This window comes from Telmatherina bonti (genome assembly GCF_933228915.1).
Source record: "Telmatherina bonti genome assembly, chromosome: 3".
NCBI classification, from domain to species: domain Eukaryota; kingdom Metazoa; phylum Chordata; class Actinopteri; order Atheriniformes; family Telmatherinidae; genus Telmatherina; species Telmatherina bonti.
Window position 1 is genome coordinate 13,919,342 of NC_136621.1, and position 18,636 is coordinate 13,937,977.

The following is an 18,636-nucleotide window of genomic DNA, read 5'->3' on the forward strand; positions in this document are numbered from 1 at the left end:
AAAGACTTGTAGGAGTTATAGGAAAAAGGTATTTTTAAAACAAATGAATGTAGAGAATTAGGAAAAAGTCTGTGTTGGGTCAATCAATATTGTCTGAGCTCGACTGAGCAGACGACTGCTAGATGGACTAGCATTCATTCCTCCCCGTGTTGATATTGGATGTCTCCTTTTTTGTGTGCCAAACCATATGAGATGAGTTACGGAACTAAAAAAATGTTCATTTTTCTCTCTTTTAACAAGTTTTCCGTGTGTTTAGTCAGAAATGGGAATCTGTAGCCACACCCAGCAGTGAGATCTCTGTTTACTCAAAGAAATGTTCCAAAGAAAACGTTAACATCCCCGCTCTTAAATGAGAAATTACAGAAAGAACAGGATTTTCATTGATGTTAAAAGACATTTTTTTTCTTTGGGATTACTTAAATTGTTTCTATCATGATACACATGCCACACATCCACCATCACATGCAACGATAATCAACTCTGAAGAGAAACATTCATCCGTCTCTGAGTGCTACACGAGAGGCAATAACAGCATTTTTATTTTTATTTTTTATGTTTTCTATCTAAACTATTAACACTATTCCATTTTCCACACTGTAAGTGCCCTGTAACTTTATTCAGTAAGCAGAGCACAAATATAATCTCTAAAAGGCTGCACATTATGCATTTGTACATGTCTCATTCTGACTCTTGTCTGTCTGCGGTCTAAGATTAGTGGACACATAAAGGTATAAAACAGCTCAGGAAAACAAAATATTTATGATGGGAGGATACTTGTGTTCAGGATGTACAGTCTCAGTCTGAAAAGTCACCACGAATAAGAACAAATGTCTGCTACTCTACAGACTATAAAAAGACAAAAAATATACCAAGAGACACATTTAGGCTCAATTTACCAAAATGTAAAACAAAGTAAGGTCAATATGCTGCCATGATGTGCTCACTTTCAAAAATTATTCAGCTATTTAATTCATAAAGTAAATAAGTGATTACAACATAATCTGAATTTCCCTCGGGGATTAATAAAGTATCTTTGATTTGATTTGATTTGATCTGACAGTATCGCAGTCATTGGAACTGCTCTGCTATACAAACTATGGGATGAAACCACTTTTAAATGACAGCACCTCTCTTCCTCTGCTCTCTCTCAAACATATAAAGTACTATCAACATTTTATTTTTTCAGTTTAAAGTCTTTACAAAGAAATGTGGGACCACATGCCAATTTTGGAGAGCAGACGGTTTTAAGGTTGCACAGGGTGGGAGCTACGAATAATTAAACTTGCAATTTAATAACGCATCAAATATGGACAGACTGGAACCTACGTGTTTAAAAAAACTATCTAATTATGATTGTAGTTATTTTTTTTAGTTAATTCATTTCGAAAATATTGAAAATCTTACATACTCCACCTTTAAATAAAAAACAAGAAAGTAAAACAGAGGTATTTATCTGCTGCTCTTGTTCAGATTTTATCATCCAGTGGCTCTCAAATGAGGGTTATGAGACCATTTTGGGGGGTTGATTGTAAAAACAATATAGCCTGCATTTATCAAATCAGTTTGGGATTTTTACCAAGGCTGTCAAAATTAAACCAGTAATGTAAAGATAAATCTGTGAAACTAGCATCTTATTTCTAAACACATTAATGCATAAACAACAAAGAACATATACCATATTAAAAATCTGAATTTGGCCTTATTTTGGTGAGAGAGACTAATTTTGGGTGTGGGTGTCTTCTTGCAATAGAGACCTGAATCCTCTAAAAGCCATTTCATCCTTTTTTTATTCTGACAGTTTTCCAGCCTTTTAGGATTAGAGGATGCCTGATATATCTTGCAATTAACCACTCAGTCATGGCATAGGGGTAACAACAAAACCAATGAAAGCTGTCTTTGGGATCGTAGTTGAAAAGAAAGGCTCTTTTTTCAATAACTGCAGATATTAAGACATATTATAGTTTTCTGCCTTAATTTACATAAATGTTGTGATTCAAAATAGAGATTTTTGTTGAATATATACTGTATATTTTTTAACCTTCTGTTATTCACACGCCAACTAAAAGGTTTTAGGAAACTGGTGCACATAATCATATCTTAGTTGGCCTGCTTATGGGTCAGTGGTAGCTGGCGGGTTTGGATGTTGATCTGACCATAGCTTACTTGAGTTTTACAGACTTTAACTTCTTTGTTATAACAGATATTGTAACATTATTGTAACATCAACAACCTGAAACATGTGTGAGTGAATCTAAGTTGATGAGGCCTTCCTTTATTGTCAAAGCTCACCTGTGACTACATCATTTCTCAGCAGTCTGTCACAGATCATAAAGGAATTACAGGGTGGAGATCCAAATCAAGTGAAACCACATAGATATGGCGTCCATGGAAAACAGCAGGGGTAGCAAACAGGACATGCCACCCCTGACCCACTTTGAAATCATTCCAGCTTGCCCTGTGAAAGAGCGTGGAATCGGAAAAGTGTGAGATGGCAGAAGAGAAGGGATGAAGTGAAGGAAGCAGCTGAGAGACTGATGGCTCTTGAGGAAGAAAAAAAATGCTGATGAGCAAAGCTTCACACCACCAACACTAAAAATACAACAGCAGAGAGACACTTCCCCCCCAGACAAGCAAGATGACTGACTATGGAGCTTGGAGAAACCTGCGAAGACGAGCATGACCTCAGTTGGACATGATTTTGTGAACTGTAAACTTAAGAAGGTGTTGCACGAGGCCACGAAAGTTTCTTTTATCAACTCTTTGCCAGCAGCAATTAACTAGATGTCTGGCAGTGACGTGGGATATTAACCAGAGCTCAGATCTGGTTCAGTGATCAGAACAAAACCTATGAGAAGCTTTGATACTAGTGCCAATTTGTCAAAAGTCATGGGCTCTGAGCAGAAAGCAGAAAACAAGTCTTTTAAGCCAGCAGCGAAAGGAAAGACGCATGTGCACAAAGAAACACACACAACTTTTTATCCTTTCCACACACACACACACACACACACACACTCACCCACAGTGCCCAATTGTGACATTGCAAATACTCTTTAAACCTTCATCTGGCACAGACTGATGTTGTGGAGGGGTTAGAGGATGAAGAAGGAAGGTGGAAGGGGTGTGGGGAGGGGGGGGGGGGGGCATTTCCTCAGGAAGCAGCTGGGTGCCTTCAGGGCCACAGCACTGCAGAATTATAGGGATGTAAAGGTGAATGTGGTGCAGACCACAATGCACAGAGAGTAGCAGAACAGGGGTGGTGTCATTTTTAAGAGCATGTGGCGTGGCTGTGGTGCAGTAGCCGACGAGCACCAGGACTAGAGCTACAGACCCCCCCCCCCCACGCCTCCCCGCTCCAGAAGAGGAACAAAGCACTCTGTCCTTGAGGTTAACCTGCCCTCATTTTTAGCCTACATTTTTCCATGGTCAGCTGTAAAGGATGCATGTTGAAGGACAAGAAGAGGTGGCAGAGCAGGGTGGAGGGATGTTTTGCCCCAAATTTGGCATTTTGAAATTCCACAGACAATCACGAAACAACAAAAGCCATCTCCAACACACCGTGAGTCTTTCTTCAGAGTATACTTTTAAATTCAAGTTTCAGCTTTCATTCTGGCTCTTACAAAGTCTGCAAATACCTTAAATTTGACTTCATGCAAACAACAATGCACAACATATTACACTGTTATTATTTATTGAACACTGCTTTTTTTAGTCTAAGCCCCTGTCCTTAGGTGCCACAGTTTTTCAAGGAAAAGAATAAGTTTTGAACCAAGAATTCAAAAGGCCGTAGCTTGGAAACGGTTCAAGATAAATATATGCAGTAAATGAGAAAAATGTTGAACACAAATCTACGTTTACATTGGGATTAAATATACTCATCTCCTTCGCATAGTGAGGGAGAACTGTCAAACAGCTGAGAAAGCACTTTATCAACAGTGAAAGAGTGTTTTGTGCTTTCTCTTTAATCTGTGCTTTATCACTGACTATGAGCACATCTTCATCAGTCCTCACAAACTTTGAAGAGGCTCAGGAGTGGATGTCCTAAGTTTAGCCCATGATTAGACCAAGCAATGCTCAGAGAAACATGGGGGAAAAAAAAAAAAACCCCAAAAAAGAGCTACATCTCAGACTCTACAAGCCTCAGCAAGGATGTTAAATGTTAACGTTCATTATAGTCCAACTGGAAAAACACTGAAGAAGTGGATTGTTTGGAAGGCCTGCAGGAGAAGGCCTTTTTTTAAAAAAAAAAAAAAAAAAAAAAAAAAAAAGAAAGAACGACTTAGTTTTGCAAAGCTGCATCAGAATAAACCACACCATTTCCCAAAGAAGGATTAAGACCTGAAGATAGTTGTGCATAAACAAATTAACAAAGCTCAATGAACTGAAGCAACACTGCAAAGAAGGGGGCTAAAATTCCTCAGCAATGATTTTAATGATAGATAACGTCATACTGAAAGATTATTTATTAAAATGACTCCTATCAAGGGTGGTTCTACATGTTGTTGAATCATGGGATGGATTTAAGTTTTTGATTCTTGGATTCTACATTTTGGGCATGTTACTGTTAAATGAATAATAATACAATCCTAAATGTCACAAGGTTGCATTTCCCTAACAGAAGATGTCTTGATCCAAAGAACCTTTGAATTAAAACAGGATTTACTTTATTTTTCAGGCACCTGAACTAAAGCCTCATCATTCATTGTCTTTTTTTTAGCAACGGACAGACAGGAGGAGATCATTCTTGAACACCCGAACAACAGCAACATCCGGTGTAGTCCACAGGACAAACGCTGCATACAGAAGACCTTGGCCCGACACCCTCCAAAATCCACAAATCAGAGAAGCAACTCCGCCAGGGAGGAAACCAAGCTGGTGCTGGTAAGAGGAAGGATTTTCTGATATTTTATTGTTCCCACAGAAAACAACAACTCAGACAATGTGTGCCTGAGCACATACCTCAGCCTCAGCAGGTGCTTCACATTAAGGTTTTACAGGTCCAAAGTCGCGAGCATAGCAGTCGGGTTATAAATTGTACAAATTAGCTATTTACAGACCATAACATTAAATTGCAGCCTTGTGAAATAAAGGCAGGTGCACGCTGACATCAGCAACACTGGCAGGAGAAGGATCATAATTAATCAGGACCAGGCACATGACGCAGTACATTTATTTCAAAAGCATTTTCACACTCCAACTTTTTAATGTTTTCTTCCTTGGAAAACTGTTGGACCGTTTGGAAAAAACAAAACAAAACAAGCCTTCACACACACCGTTGGTTGTTTATGAAGATGTTGCAGGCTATTCGTGAGACTATTTGCAGATATTTGCACAAACAAGGTGTAGCTGTTTGTATGCATATCACAGATGTCAAATTAACACCTGGCAGATGTTGAATATTGCTCCACACCTGCTATCTGACCAAATTAAAACTAACCAAAAGCTTAAAGTTTGGGATCTTGAGCTGGAGAAATCATGTTTAGACTATTTGTTGTAGTTTAACTACAATCAGAGTCAAAAATTGGTCATTTTTTATAGTATTTGTTTCAGCTTAACGTCACAATTTTTCTCTCTATTTTATAACACTCTGTTTCTAAATAAGAATTACAAGCCAAATGGAAATAAAAAGAAAATGCTGTGATCTAAAAATCCTAAAAAAGTTCACTGAATAATAAACTAAGTTAATTTAGCCAGTGTTAAAAGTGAGAAATTTTAGTGCTTAAAAAACGCTGCTCACATTCATCTTCGACAAATTTGAAAAAAGTTTGACAAGTACTGTTGTGTGAAGCTGAAACACAACCAAAACATTTTAACGTTAATCATATTTATTGATGAAGATGGGTTATGCGGTGAAACACATCTGTTTTAACTTATACTGTTTTATTTAATATAAAAAACTTTATTGAATAAATTAATTTTATGTTCATTTGTATTAGTGTGATAAAAACTTGAAGGAGAAGCTAAAATTAAGACAAAAATAAAGATGAGAGGAGGACTCTGCAGTTGTACGAGAAGTTTAATGCAACACATTTAAAAAAAATGAAGGATTGCAGTTATTAATCTAAAACCAAGGAACAATTTATGAGTTTATAAATCATCCTCGTCTAAGAAGCAAAAACACGAAAAAGAAAATAGAGAAAATAAGAATGAACTCTGATTCGGCTTCTCCCACATGGAAACAGATGAAGAACAGATGTCTTCAGAGTGACACTGAAGTTGATTATTTTTCTCCTAAACAACTAATTTAGCCTTTTCAACAGTTTCAACCATTTTGGCTCACATGAGGAACAACTTCGCTTCCAGTTGAACCCATTTTAGATTGGATCTTTAGGACAGTTTGTTACCAGCAGCCTGTCATAAAGAGACACATCAATTGTTCACCAGTTTGATGGACAGAAGATGTTATTTTAGCTGCAACAATGTGATTCCCAAAGACCTGCTAACACCATATGTCAGGAGTGTTATTATCTGCAGCAGATAAAATGAATCTGATCATGATGTCCTTGAGAAATAGGAATAAATCCAGCAAATCCCAGACACAGAACCTCAGAGATACATCTGGACCTTTAACTGATTGATCTACTGTTGGCTGAAGCCTCGTCTCCATGGAAGAGTGGCTGTCAAGAAGTCATTTTTAAGTAGAGGGAACAGGGAAAAGGCTGACATGACAGAAATGGACTGGAAATCAGCGGAAACAGGTCTGAAGGATGGATGAATCCTCTTCACACCCTGGGCCTAAACATTACTGAAGCAGAGTGGGATCATCTGGACAGAGAATGGAACAAAAAGGAGAAACATCCAAAGAAGAGTTTTGGAAAGTCCTTCAAAGGGCCTGGGGAACCATTCCTTCAGAAAACTTTAATAAGTTCACTTTCAAGCTCCTTATAATTCTACAAACTCTGTTTTAGCCTAAATGTTGTGTCTTTATTTCACTGGTTTCCATAAATCATGTCACATATTCCGTTTTCCAGCCAATATGAAGACAAATTATTGGTGTCTCCAACAAAGTTCTGTATTTAAACAAAAGAAACCACATCTGCACATTACAACAGCATGGCTCCGCAGAAGATAAGTCCATGAACTAAACAGGCCTGCCTGCACCCACTGAAAACACTTGGAGCAGTATGAAGCCATTAATATAACAAAGGAGGCATCAAACTGTTGAGCAGCTGAAATACTATATCAAGGCAAAATGGAAAAACATTTTAGTTTCTAAACTACAGCAGTTGGTCTCCTCAGTTCAAACACTGCAGAAAGAAGAGCTGATACAAGAGCGTGGTAGGCGTTCCCCCATCAAACCTTGCTCAAACACGTTCATCAAGATCAAAGTCAGTTTTCAGCTCTCACGTTTGACAGGATGTCTTTATTTTCTGAGCTTTAATCAGCAAAGAATTCACTTTTTTATTGTAAATTTACACGACATCCCAACTTTTATCATGTATGTTAAAAGTAAGTGTGTTTGTACGAAGACGTGTTTGGGCAAATGAGTAAACTTGTTTCTCCTGCAGGCCCCGTGCCGTGCTGAGATCCAACGAGCATTGGACAGACTGGCATCAAACTCCCGCACTCATGATGACCTCTTCACAATCCCCATACCCAACTGTGACAAGAACGGAGATTTCCACCCGAAGCAGGTCTGTGACTTCAAGTGCACGATGAGTTTTCCTGTAACACTGAGCAGACCACTGGCTGGCCATGTCTGCTGCTGGTGAACTGTGAATTCCCATTGTCACGCCAATACAAATAAAAACACATATCTTTAAACTTTGAGACGACATCAGCAATCTGTAGGCCAAAGCACAAAACACGCCTGCAGACGGTGACATACAGTCTAACTGGTTCAAGATCAACAAAACTGTCTCCAAACAGACTGTCACGGTGAAGCCAAAGCCTTGTTTTTCCAAGCACACATGGACAGTGATTTACTTTCAGAAATTAAGACTTTATGTGTAAAAGCGGTTCATCCCTTAGCTGATGTACGATCATCAATTCACTGCTGTGATGGGTGCAATTAGTTACTTTTCTGTGTTATTCTGCTTTTTGCAGGATTGAGCAAACGCGCAGATAAGAGTGAGAAAATCAGAAATAATAAAAAAGAGATAAGGCTGTTCTGAGCTGGAGATGCAGAGTCGGTGATAAAACAAAAGGCTCTGCGGAGGCACCAGTTGTCAAAACGTCTGAGTTATGTCGATTGTGAAACGTGGTTAAAGTATCTCTGCATGCTCAGATTCTTGGGCATCTGTTTACTGTTTAACTAAAGCTGCACTGTGATAAAAACCCATGGAGAAGTAAAGCACAGGTCATTAGGGACAACTGGGAATCATTTCAAGGCAGGCTTTTCTCTGAGATTCTTAACTGGTCTGTCTTGGAGGCTTTTTGAAACTAAATCATTATGGAAATGTGTAAACACAACACATGCTGTTGAAAGCACAGTGCTTCATAACTGGGTTTTAAGTCCTTTTAGTGAATGTTGGGCATGTCACCAGACCATGTTGCGTACTTACTCATCCAGTTCACATGGAGCAATATTTACATTCCTTGATTGTGCAGCTGATAAATGGGAATCTCATATTTGCACTCTTTTACCTAGTTTTCTCTCAAGGTACAGTGTCAGCAGGGGTTAAATTTGGGATTTTCTATGCGAGGAGGGGGCTTTGATCCAAGTGTGTATATGTGGGAGTGTATTATACACAGTAACTACAATTGACATACTATAGCTCCAGTTAAAATCCTGAAAATAGGTTGTAACCTTTTTTTTTTTTTTTTTTTAAATTAATGTATGTATTTTTTTGTGACTAACCTTTGACTTTGCGTGGGTTTTTTTTCCATCATGAAAGGGGCCCATAAAACCGAACCGAACCGTGCCGTTTGTGGGCCCGTTCAGCATGTAGATCCATTGGAAAACAGTACGGCGAAGCAGTACGGTGGAGCTAATGGTGTAACACAATACTATTAGCTGATTAAGAGACAAAAAAAATATCACTTCTCGTGACAAAAGCAAGCATGAGAAGTAAACACCCTGCAAAGCTTCATTTGTTTCACTTCAGTCTTTACTCACTGTTGAAAAGACAAGAAAAAGTTGCCATCAAACAAAAGTTAGCACTGGTCGCCTCTGGAACTACAAACACTCCTCATTGTTGTATCGTTAGTTGTGTCAGATTCATTGTCATTGCGCTTGTATTTTGCCACCTAAGGCTACTTTAAATATCAGGAAGTCACCAAAAAGAACAGGAAGGTCAGCAGAGTACAAATGCTCGTGCACAGTATGGCAGATTTGTACACTGTCTTACCATGTACCATTCCAGAGACTTCACTAGCTGTCTAAGCAGAAAATCTCTGCATAAAGCCCAGAGAGAGTTTGCAGACATGTACGTTTTCACCTGCCACCGCTGCAGAGCATCTCTAGAATATTACAGAACTCCAGTGCATGTGTGAAAGCAGCTATATCATATCATGTCATATCATCGTTACAGGAAGAAAAGCCTGGAAGACAAATGTAACATCTTCTGTGGAAGTAAATATCTCCTTATTATAAAATATCTGTAATGAGATAAATGTGATTCTCTGATATAAAAACTTAAAGCTGTGGTAGGCCTTGTTGGGGAGCTAGCAATATGTGAAAGTGACACCCTGTCTTGATTCCTCCCCCTCTGGTTTTGCTCCTTGCGTGATCCAAGGCTTTTTTATTTGCAGCTTTTTCCACCAACGATTTTCTCTTTCTCGGCTGTTTAGCGGGAGGATGCAAATAAACCGAGCCGGGCCGGGGAAATCCTTCCTGCGTTTTCTCAGCCATGTTTAACTTCTGAGTTTCTTCTTCATTACTTTGTATTTTCATCCTAACATGTTATTTATATACAGGGTGTGGTTATCAGGTATGCGCTGCATGAGGGGGAGGAGGGGAGCCGGGTGAAGAAGCTTACAAAAAATAAGAATTGAACGACTCCATTTTGGTCCGAACGTTTGGACTGGTCCGAGTTTTTACAGATTTACAGTAAACTGAGGGGTCTAACTATATTTCTTATTGTTCATGATTACAAAATGTATAGACTAGATTAGATTAGATTAGATTCAACTTTATCGTCATTACACATGTACAAGGTGCAATGCAACAAAATGCAGTTGGCATCCAACCAGAGTGCAATAAGCAACAAGTGCAAAGTATATATTATCTGCAGTATGTACAAGTATTTTACAGCTGTGGCATAAAGTGATTGTCACAGTATACAGTATACACTATACAGACTCCTATTAGGACAAGGATCTACTTCACCCCAAAAAAAAAATGTCTCTGAGCAAGATTACCAACTATAGCTTTGATTAAAAAAAAGAACTCTGCCTCATCATAATGACTTTCTTTACGCCTGCAGTGCCATCCTGCACGTGACGGCCAGCGGGGGAAGTGCTGGTGCGTTGACCAGAAGACGGGCTTGAGGCTGCCGGGACCGCTGGAGCTGCGAGGGGAACTAGACTGCCACCAGTTAATGACTGCTACCCTGCGGGACTGAGGAAGAAGGACAAGCGGTCGGGGTTACAAGACCAGCTGAATTCTACTGGTGCTTGTTTGTAGAACTTCATGACTAAAGGACTTCATCCTTCAGCCTCACCCTCTCTGAGGCCAGCAGTACTTGAGCTTGTGCGACAAAAAGAAGACCATTGAACTGAGTTCTTGCTGTTTGTTTCTGTGTGAGAGTATGCGATTTGAGTCTTTTGAGCACTTGTTGTGTTTCGTTCCTACTATGTGAACTTGAGACAGCCCGTCTTTAAACACATGCGCTTTAAAGTACCAGGCGGCAGAAAACACACACACACACACACACACACTCCCACAGATAGCTGTTCTAGTTGTGATTTATGTAAGAATGTGGAGTCTGTGGTTTTGTTCTAGTCTAACTCCTTCAGTATAGTGACTAGAAAAATGCTTTCACTCCACTTAATAATTAGAGCTGATATTACCAGAGTGGTTGGTATTTGTTTGAATCTTTCTGGAGCACTAGATCAGTAGGATTTTCTGCATCAGGAGAATCCAGGAGGACTGTCAATCAAATAATTGTATTCTAACCTATCAACATCTTATGTCACTTTTCTTGTGAATTGTGTCTCTTATTCAAACAATTCTCTGTTTTGCAAACTCCATCTGTCTGCCAAGTAGGTTAAAGCAAAGCATATAATGTGTTTGCTCAATCTCAACGTCCAGTTCGGTGATGATACCAGAGAAGCAATAATATATGGGATGACAAAAGAACCTATGAGAACAGATACAAGGGTTACAAAGGATTGCATCAACCCCCTGTCCTGAGCTACCAAATAATAACCATAGCTTTTCACATGAGCACCAAAGAAAAAAGTGAGATTAGTGTGAAAACTTGCATATCTGAGAGTCTAGGGTGGATTTGCTTCATCACCCAGTGGTTAAGTCTACGTTCCCTGTCTCTGCTGGAGAGTCCTCTGTGGCAAAAAGACTGGCAGCGTAGCTGGGCTGAAAACCCTGTTCACTGCTGATAGGGTAATCCTGTTTCTCCAGCTGGTGCTAAGATGCCAGTATGACTTCTGTTTCTGTATGAAGATGCTGTGGCATACAAGATTTCTCCCAAATAGACAGCTTGGCAGAACTTTGTGGTGCTATATATTGATTGTGCCAACAGACAAAACAAAAATGGTCTCTGCACTTTTTGGATATTGTTTAGGATTTAAACTGAAGCGGGAAGAGCAGCATTGGGCAAGTGTGAGTACCACTCACATGTGTGCAACTATCTGCACTTGGCCTTTCCAATTTTGTCTTTAACAGTGTCAAATTCCCATATTAGCGTTTTACTATCACTGCAGTTGACTGGCTCCATGTTTCATTGGCTGGTGTTGTAAACTGCAGGCAGAATGTGTGTTTTTATAAAAACAGAGGGGAATGACTTTTAATGATCACACCCATGACATGTTAGCAACGTTTAGCTCACAAACAATACATCAGTAAATATACCACAATGATCATGTTAAACACTAACTCTATTGCCAGTTATCTGCTAGGTTTTGTAATCATCACTAAAGCTGTATAAATACTATTGCAGCTGACATAGCTACTTATCTCATACTTAGATATTGTTGGTGCAGCTTGAAGCACCATTAAAACAAATTTGAAGCTATTGTTGGAGGGAGTTTAGAGAAGATTAGCAGGTTTGAACTAATGCTGATGACTGCTTGTTTAATCTGGTTCACAGCAGACTTTGATTATTGTTGAAAGAAGTGAAGATTTTTCTTGTTAAAGTCCTTTTGTCAACTTCCGTCTGGACTTTACTGGAGAAGAGGGACAAATATCCCCAAAAAGTTTGGAAGAGAAAGTTTGACTGCAAAGAGCAAACGTAAAGGACAAAAATATGCCTATTTTATCAAGTTGACATAATTTCGTCATGTTTTAATGAAATATCTAACAGAATTTGATCAAATCAAAATAGTCTTTACAGCTCTGGTGACAGCAGACTGTTAATGGAGTAGTTAGCCCCTTGACTCCACACCTCTCTTCTTCTGGATCTAATTTAGATTCTTTGTACAAAATCCAGATATCATTCATTCATTTTCTGAACTCGCCAAATCCAAGTAAGGGTTGCGGGGTCCAGATATAATATAAACTTAAATTAGTATGAAAACTTTATTTCAATAACTCCTGAAGCATGATGCACCAATTTAAAAGAAGATACTGTAAGTACCCAGAGAGCAAACTAAGCCCGGGTTACCACACAGCAAACAGATTTATTTGTACTTTTGTTTCCTTCCTCTACAGTTCAGCTTCTGACAATCTCAGTCTAGTGATGGATTCTGTTGTAATTGACCAACAACATTAAAACAAAGCATCAAACATATAAACTCTGCACTGTAATCTGTACAGTAGTCATCAAAATCCTGATGCGAGTTCTCCACCATTTCAACTCTACAAACGCTGGGCTTTGCTGTTGCTCCTCTCCTGTATTTGGTTCAGGTTTTTCAGAGTCAGACCTTAAGAATTGTTGCTCATATGGGCAATTCTGGGTCTATATTAAATTATAATGCAAATCTGAAGCAATCTTTTAAAAATTGTAGAAAGAAAAGAAAACGGAAAGAAAACCAGCCAAATTTTTTTTTTTTTTTCCAAACTGCTTTGATGCAAATAACCTGTTGCCCCTGGAAGCAAACCTTTTCAAGAAGAGTAACTGTGAACACTTACAAGAGGGAAATGGAGGTAACTCTTTTTCAAAAATTATTTTAATCCCTGCAGGTATTTGGGATATCTGAAAGATGTCAGTCATGTGAATTTATTTTTGCAAGCTGACAGGAAACACCTGGTGCGTTACGTAATTTTAATCTTACTTCATTGGAAAGATTTGCAGTTTATTCCATTCCCATTTAATCTGTATCATGACACTTCAGCCAAAATCACCTCTAGGGTGTGCAAATTATTTCACACACTATCCATCCATCCATTTTTCTAACTGCTTAGTCTAATTAAGGGCCATGGAGCTGGAGCCTATCCCAGCAATTATTGGCAAGAGGCAGGGTACACCCTGGTTAGTCGTCAGTCCATCACAGGGCCAACACAGAGAGACAAACAACTAGTCACGCTCACACTCAGTCCTAGGGACAATTTAGAATAATCAATTAACCTAACATCATGTCTTTGGATGATGGAAGGAAGCCGGAGTATCGGCAGAGAACCCATGCATATACAGGGAGAACATGCAAAGTCCACACAGAAAGGCGAGCGTTCAGACCTCCCCAGCCGAAGCCTTCTTGCTGTGAGGCCACGATGCTAACCACTATTCCACCATGCCACCCCCATTTTGCACATTACAGAATGTTGTTATTATTGTTATTATTATTATTATTATTATTATTAATAATAATAATAATAATAATAATTTTAAAAAAAAAATATGGATATTATGAAATACATTAGTTTGTCATGTAGAATTATTATTTTTTTATAACAGCTAGCAAGTAATATAATTTAAATATTTAAATATTTTATTATTATTATTATTATTATTATTATTATTATTATTATTATTATTATTATTAATAATAATAATAATAATAATAATAATAATAATAATAATAATAATAACAATAGCACCTCTTATGTTAACTACAGCTTTTAATAGAAAAGTAATAAATAAAGGCTGAAGGGTTTCACTTCAACCCCCCTGAAGTTTAGTATCAGTGGGAGTTTATTGTTGAAGATGGGTGGAGATAAAGATGGGATTGTTAGATTAATAAACTTTGAGTTGGAAGTGTTGTGTAACAGTGCCTTGCAAATCTGAGTGACTCACTGACAAACCTTTGGACCAACATGGCAGAGAAGAGAGTGACAGGGTCAGATTATGTTGGATTTTGAGCTGATATTACTTCAGATACTGAAATATATCTTATCCAGCAGAGAGAAAAGAAGATTTTCCTGTATTTACATGCTGGCGTAAAAAAAAACCCCATTTATGTGCATTGTAAAAAAATATCTAAATGAACACTCACGCATGATGGCATTTTTTATCTAAACACCGTTCAAGAATTGAAAATCTGTCTAAGCCAAATAAGAGGAAAACGACAACTAAATTGTCCTAGAAATGTTAAAAATGAGCAGGATTATTTTTGCACACATTTGACCAGTGATTTTGTTCGAACTTTCTTAAATGCAGACATAGGCACATTTATAAATATGAGAAAGTCAAATAATCACATTTTAGGACTTAGTTAATAACACAAATAATCATTTGGGCAGAAAATAAGTTGCTCTCTCCCAGTAACTCAAGTTGGGAATAGCTTGTATGGGCTGGCCCATATGTGACAAATTAGACCTTTTTTTTCCTTAAGTATCATTAGCATGCAGCGAGGGTGAATTTTAATTGAAAATTAAAAATGAACACACCTTGTAATGCTAAATAATTATGTAAATTTATTAAAAATGATCTTTTTTTGTTTTTGCATGTGGGATGATTTTAATAAATATGACCAAATTATATCTGCCAGATTTACATGTACATTGCATGGACTTAAACTACTGAGACAAATTTTTGATTCTCTACTAAATGTTTTACTGTTCGTGAAAAAAGAAAAGTATCCAAAGGCGATTCACCAAAACATGTCCAAAGGAGTTGACAAGAAATACCAGAGATCCTGAAAACAATACAAAAAATACAGATGAACAAATCCATGAATATTTCCACACAAAGAATAGTCTAACTAAATCCAAACTTAGGCTTCATCAACTTGCCAAACACATTTCTGATTTAATCTTTGCGAGACAGACGACAGACAAGTTTTGGCTCTGATTGCGTAACAGCCTTGCGTGAACGGTGTATCTAAACTATACTAAGTTGCTTTATCTAACGTTGATGTACTGAACTGTAACTGCATTTTTTGAGAATAGACTGTTGTTTGCATTTTATATTATCTGTTGATGTTTAGACGATATACAGTGATGTTTGCATGCATACAAATGGACTGGAGCCAAAGACAGCTGATATTCTGTGTATCTGTTCCAGACCGTGATCGTTATGCGCAAACACTCACATGAATAAAGAACCGATATATAGAGTTTCAATCAATCATTAAAATAATTAGTTGTATTGTAAATGTCTACCTGATGGAAGTGTACTCATTGTAATGCATCAATAAAACCACATTAGAAACAGTAGCTGGTGTGATTATTGTTGGCAGGCATAGCATTAATGGCAATTTTAAAAGTATAATTAACCAGATACATTGCTTTAGGTTTGTCCTTGTGTTACATTGCTGAGTTTAACTCTTAACTGGATGCAGGATAGTTACCTCCGCCAAAGGGGGTTATGTTTTTGTTCTGTTCTGTTCTGTTTGTTTGTCTGCTTGTTTGTTTGTGTTCAAGATAACTCAAAAAGTTGTGTATGGATTTTCATGAAATTTTTAGCAGTTGTAGGAAATGTCAAAAGGAAGAACTGATGGTGGTGATCCAGATCACCGTTTGGATACAGAAATCTTTTAAATGCCTTGGCAGAGGTTTGTGCTCTCCAAGTGCTTTTCTAGTTTAATGCTTTTATAAGCCGACTTTTCTAATATGCGTTATTCCTGCAGTCTCTTCTTTTTTTTTATTATTTTTTTTATACATACTTAAATGAGATTGTTCTTTAAAAAGCATCTTTTTTTCTTTGTGTATTTTTACAGGCATGTATCCATAATAACATATTTTACCCCACATACTTTCATTAAAGATACCTGCCAAAAATGCTGCATTATATCTGTATGCTTAACATTTTCTATACATCTGCATGTATTGGTATTACAGACTATTGGTCAAGCTCTAGATGTGTGACGGTGAAAGACTATTTACAAGGGAATTGTTAATATAATAATTATTAATATAAATGAGAGATAACTGCAGACCTTTAATTTTCCAATCAGCATAAAGGAGATATTGATTCTTTGCCAAAATGAAAATGTAACAAACCTTTTACTAATAGGTTGCAGATGCATTACTATATAATGAGATGTGTTCATGGGATTACTTATATACAGCTGGAGTCACAACAATTAACATGCAAGATTTTGTGAATTTGGGAAAGTCATTATGTTAGCTGGAGGGTTACATTTTGATGGTTTAATACCAAAAGAAATGTGATAGGAGAGCATATCTGGCTTTGAGTTCTAAAGTTTAATATATGATAAAATAATAATCATAACAATATACTTACCAGGTCTTAGAATTACGTGAAGATAACAATAATACATTACATATTATTAAAAAATAATATGTCAAAAAGAAGAAGTCATTTGTGAAAAATATAAGTATACTACTTCATGATTCAGTTGCTTAAAATCAACTTTAGCAGAAATTACTTGTAGAAATCTGTCCAGTTCTCAGAAGGAAGAATACTTTGGTATTTAGACGAGCTGATGATTGCAAGGTGTCCAAGTCCTGTGGCTCAAACAAGCCCAGATCATTAGCCCTCCATCACTGTATTTGACAGTTGGTATGAGGTCTCTGTATTTTCAGTTTTCTCCAAAGGCGCTTTTTTGTGCTGTTTTGCATTATGATTAAAAATCTCCACTTTGCTCTAATAAGTCTAAAGGACATTGTTCCAGTAATCTTGTGTTTGGTTCAGATGCAGCTTTGCAAACCTCCATTCCTTCAGGCTCTTTTTACAGAGAGGAGGCTTTCACTTGTATGCCTTCCAAACTTGTTTAATATTTGTTTTATTCAATATTACTGTCATAAACTTCAATATTTAACCAACTGAGGCCTGGGGAGTCTGAGATGTTGATCTTGATTTATTGCAGATTGTCAGAGTATTGCACAATCTGACCTTGGGCTCAACTTGCTTGGATGTCCATTTCTGGAAAAAGCAGTAGCTCTTGTTGAATGTTTTTAACCCTTTAATGCCATATGAATCATATTTTACACACTGTTTCTGAGACCTTTTACAGTAAAAACTTGTCTCAAAACAGTTGTACACAATCTAATACTTGTTTTCTAAGCACATGGTGGAAACATTAATAATACAATAAGACATGACAGTCATCTCAGTATATCACACAGTAATAAACAGTGAACATGCAAAAGTATACCTATTCGTTTTTTTACATTTTGTCAAAAGGCCTAAAAAAGGCTTCTGATTAAAAATAAAAACTTTTCTCACCATTATATATGTATATCTATATCTATATCTTTCTATCTATCTATCTATCTATCTATATATACATATATATATATATATATATATATATATATATATATATATATATATATATATATATATATATATATATATATATTAGAGATGCTATATATACATATATATGTGATCATTCAATGATGATGACCGTTTGATTGAGAGCATTTGATTAATAGCAACTGTACATAACAGTAAGGATGGACTTTGCTTTGCACAAGTTGATTCTGCATTTTTGGTTAGGTTTTTTTGTTTTTGCTATATAAATAATTTCACAATGTAATACAGTATGTCATGTGCTGTTGTTCATCTAAAGTTGTATTTGCATAATTTCTTAAAAACAGTCTTTTATGTTGTGATTTGAAGATGTACTTTTTTTTAAAATTTTATCACTTTAAGTACTGCTGTATTCTTTCAAATCACAATTGTTTTATTGAGTCTAATGTAAAAACTGATCAGATAGAAGGTTACTGATATCACTCAAGGGACTTGCATAAGACATACCTCTGAAAAGATACATCACAATAATCCTGACAGCAGCAGCTTCTAAAAATATCTTTACTATCCACCACACTAGAGTAAACTTTCAAGTCTGCTTAGTTCCACTGCCTGACTCTATTTTGGAGAGCTCTACAGGCTTAAGAACTGGGTCTGAGACAGCTTTATGGCTTTCCTGTGACAGATTCAAAATGTCTGTGCTCAGCCCATGCACATCCACAGTCCCACAGCTGTGCCTGGGAGGCCCTCTGTGAGTGTCGGTGTAAAGTCTTACGGTAGCTTACGGAAGCCTGTGACCTCCACCCTACCTCCAGATGTGCGCCACTGCAGGTGTCCAATGTTACACAAGGTCCTGCACATGACTTTTGTGGATTTAGCACCCCTCTCCATCCATACACCTCCCTGGCCACTGGCTGGAGGGTGAAAAAAGAGACGAAGCATCACCTGGAGATGAAATCACATAAGTGTCTTGATGAATATT

The 18,636-nt window shown here is 37.3% G+C and overlaps 1 protein-coding gene across 1 annotated transcript in view; it reads left to right on the forward strand.

The window, feature by feature from the left end:
* The window catches only part of LOC306774644 (insulin-like growth factor-binding protein 4), a 23,574-nt gene extending 7,934 nt beyond the window's left edge, over positions 1 to 15,640 (forward strand). Inside the window, exons 2-4 of the mRNA XM_079264784.1 lie at positions 4,715 to 4,878; positions 7,506 to 7,631; positions 10,365 to 15,640. Of these exons, the coding sequence (XP_079120910.1) occupies positions 4,715 to 4,878; positions 7,506 to 7,631; positions 10,365 to 10,502 (428 nt within the window). The 3' untranslated portion in view covers positions 10,503 to 15,640. The remainder of the gene's footprint in view (positions 1 to 4,714; positions 4,879 to 7,505; positions 7,632 to 10,364) is intronic.
* The last annotated feature ends 2,996 nt before the right edge of the window (positions 15,641 to 18,636 follow it).